At 47.2% G+C, this 2,758-nt stretch overlaps 1 protein-coding gene across 1 annotated transcript; it reads right to left on the bottom strand.

The window, feature by feature from the left end:
- Nucleotides 1-945: 945 nt before the first annotated feature.
- Nucleotides 946-1,403, bottom strand: HRG_04122 (reverse transcriptase (RNA-dependent DNA polymerase) domain-containing protein; the record flags this gene model as incomplete). The annotated part of the gene is made up of 2 exons (XM_044862593.1): nt 946-1,012; nt 1,186-1,403. 2 exons carry the CDS (start codon nt 1,401-1,403, stop codon nt 946-948), a joined length of 285 nt encoding a protein of 94 aa, XP_044723619.1.
- Between the last annotated feature and the right edge of the window lie 1,355 nt (nt 1,404-2,758).

A 2,758-nucleotide genomic window follows, 5' to 3' on the forward strand; every position in this document is an offset into this window, starting at 1 on the left:
CCCTTATTTATACGCCCTATTATTAGCCTAGCTTATATAAAGCTAGGGGGCCTAGGTAACTAAGTCGTACGTACTAAAGAATGCCGTCTCCTTAGGCTGCTAGAAGAGGGTCCTTTATAGTAAACCTATTCCTCCTAGTAGGGAAAGCTAACTTCTTAAGAGGTTCCTTCCTAAGGATAGGTCGGAATTCGAGAATAAATTAACCGAATTTTTCCTCGATAAGCCCGATAGTCTAATTCTTTTAGACTAGCCTCGTTAGCTTAGACGTTATATCTTAGAAGATCCCTTCCTTTCGAAGAAAGCGGAAGGAAATTAAGCTCGTTAAAAATCGAGGGCAAAAAGCTACCCTTTTTCTTCGAAGAATTTATATAGATCTATTAAGTAATTTTATCGTAAAATTCACCTTTCTATATCCTTCTATCTATATAGTTAATTCCCCGGCAATAAGATATTCCCTTCGTGCCTTCTTAAAGGACCGGAATTATAAGAGTATATTATAGATATCGAGGGAAGTACTAGAGTTAAGGATAGCTGATTTTCGTAGGGGATAATCGGAGGGTCCTAACGGTTAGTCTTAGCTTTATTAATCTATAGGGAAGACGAAGGCCGGATTTACTATACTAACTATTTTTCCTTAAATTTACGGCTCGAATAGGGGCAGCGGCGTTATTAGTTACTATTTCTTAGTAACCTAAATCTCGTCTATCTTCTTTTATAACGAGGGGTCCTCCTTAAGAGACTATTATACTATTTCTTATAGCCTCTTTAAAGGGTTAACTCTTTTAGGTCGGTTTTATCGCACGGAGGATGAGCAAGTGGGCATAAAGATCAGGGACTGGAAGACTCTTGATTCTGCTATCTAAGGTGGGAAGAGGCGAGATCTTTATAGACTGCCTGAATATGAGAATGGAAGGGAATGGTAGTGAATGGAAGCATCTGATCGGATCATCTGGAAGCCACTGATGCGTTGATGATGCCTCCTAGAAGTTTCTGTGGGAAATGTGCAAACGGACTGTGCGAATAGGGGGTCAGACTGTTGGAGGCTGATATCCTATGTGTGACATACCCCCCCAGGTTGTGCTGGCTAGTGGGCAGTGCAAACTGAAGAAAGAAACTAGATCCCTAGCAACGTAGAGTCTGATACCAAGGAACCATTGTAATTCCCCTTGGTCTGTCATCGCGTACTTCCTCTTGAGGGCTGCAACCATCTCATCAGCTGCGTCCTCGTTTTCCTTGCGATAGAGGAAAACAATATCGTCAACGAAGAAGAAAACAGTGAGCCAGTCGTTCTGGAAGATGCAGGGTTCGTCGGGACACTGTGTAAGACCAAGCTCTCTGAATGCAGCAGTGAGTTCCTTCTGCCAAAGAAGAGGGGACCGTCGGAGGCCATAGAGGGCTCGCATGAGGCGAAGAGCCCATCCCTGTCTGTAGTATCCGTCTGGGAAGGCTACATAGACCTCCTCCTCGTCTTCTAAGAGGCGTTTGTGAAGGCATTAACTGCGTCGAGCTGTCGGGTCTCAAGGTCGAATTTGGCGGTGATGGCCATGAGAATCCGGAAAGAACGTCCTGCAGGGTTGCTGCATAGGTGTCCTTGTCACCTAGCTGTTGAAGATCTCCTCGAACACAAAGACGGGCTTTGAACTTTGTAAGAAAGCCATGCTTGTCGAACTTATACTTAAAGACCCAGGTAAGTGGCAAAAGCTTGCCCGTGACCTGGTCTCTGAGGACCGCTCTGAAGGTTCCTCTCTGTTGGAGTGCTTTCCACTCGGCGTGGGCTCCTTCTCTGAACTGAGGACCAAATCTGTGGGTGCGAAGTTCCTTATACGTCGTAGGTTCGGGAGGAAGGTGTCGTCTGTGAAGTTTTCTTCTCTGCCGAGAAAGAAAGAGCTGTGGAATTGACCCTTAGTGTTGGTCGAAAAAGCACTGAGCTTGCGAGGCTTTGGAGTGCGGGCTGAGCGCCGTGGCTGAGAGTCACTCGGACCGGGGTCCGGTGTCGGATATGGGTGCTGAATGTCATGAAACTCATCCTGATCATCCGAGTCCTCATGATCAGATGGTTCGGGTTGTACCACAATCGTGGTGGCGTCTCCTTGGTCTGAGGTTGAAGGAGATTGCTCAACGGGGTCAGGTTCAGGTTCATCGATTTGAGTGGGGATTTCCTCGTAATCCGACTCGTCCTCGATGTGGGCTGGAAGCTGTACTTCCACGCGCTGTGGGATAGGTTCTGGTGGCTGATCATTTCCGTCATAGAAGATGCTTTCATTGAAGGTCACATCTCGGACCCTTCGGACTTCTGATGTGGACGGAATCCAGATCCTGAAAATGTTCGTGGAATCATATCCAACGAGATAACCGATTTCTGTGTGAGGTCGGTCTTTAGGTCCTTCTTCTGTCTGTTCTGAAGGGCCTGGGGTGTCAAGGGATAGGCTCTGCAGCCGTATGCCTTGAGAAACGTGATGTCAGGCTGGTCTTGCTGGTAGCCTATGTCTCTGTTGTTGTCTCGCAGCCACTGATGAAGCAGCTGGAAAGGCGTTCGGAAGCTGTGGTTCTGCATGGGCGATCTGTTGTGCAAAAACACTGCTGCTTTCCAAGTCTCTGGCCAAAGATCAGATGGTAAATTGGCATCAATTCCCATTGTTCTGGCCTGGGCAGATATTACCCCCCCAGATCGCTCTGCAGAGCCGTTTTGAGCGGGAGTGTAAGGGGCAGAAGGTTCATCTTGAATCCCCTTTTCCTCGATCCAGCTCTCATACGCACT

This window comes from Hirsutella rhossiliensis, assembly GCF_020360975.1.
Source record: "Hirsutella rhossiliensis strain HR02 chromosome Unknown scaffold00003, whole genome shotgun sequence".
Classification (NCBI taxonomy): Eukaryota; Fungi; Ascomycota; class Sordariomycetes; order Hypocreales; family Ophiocordycipitaceae; genus Hirsutella; species Hirsutella rhossiliensis.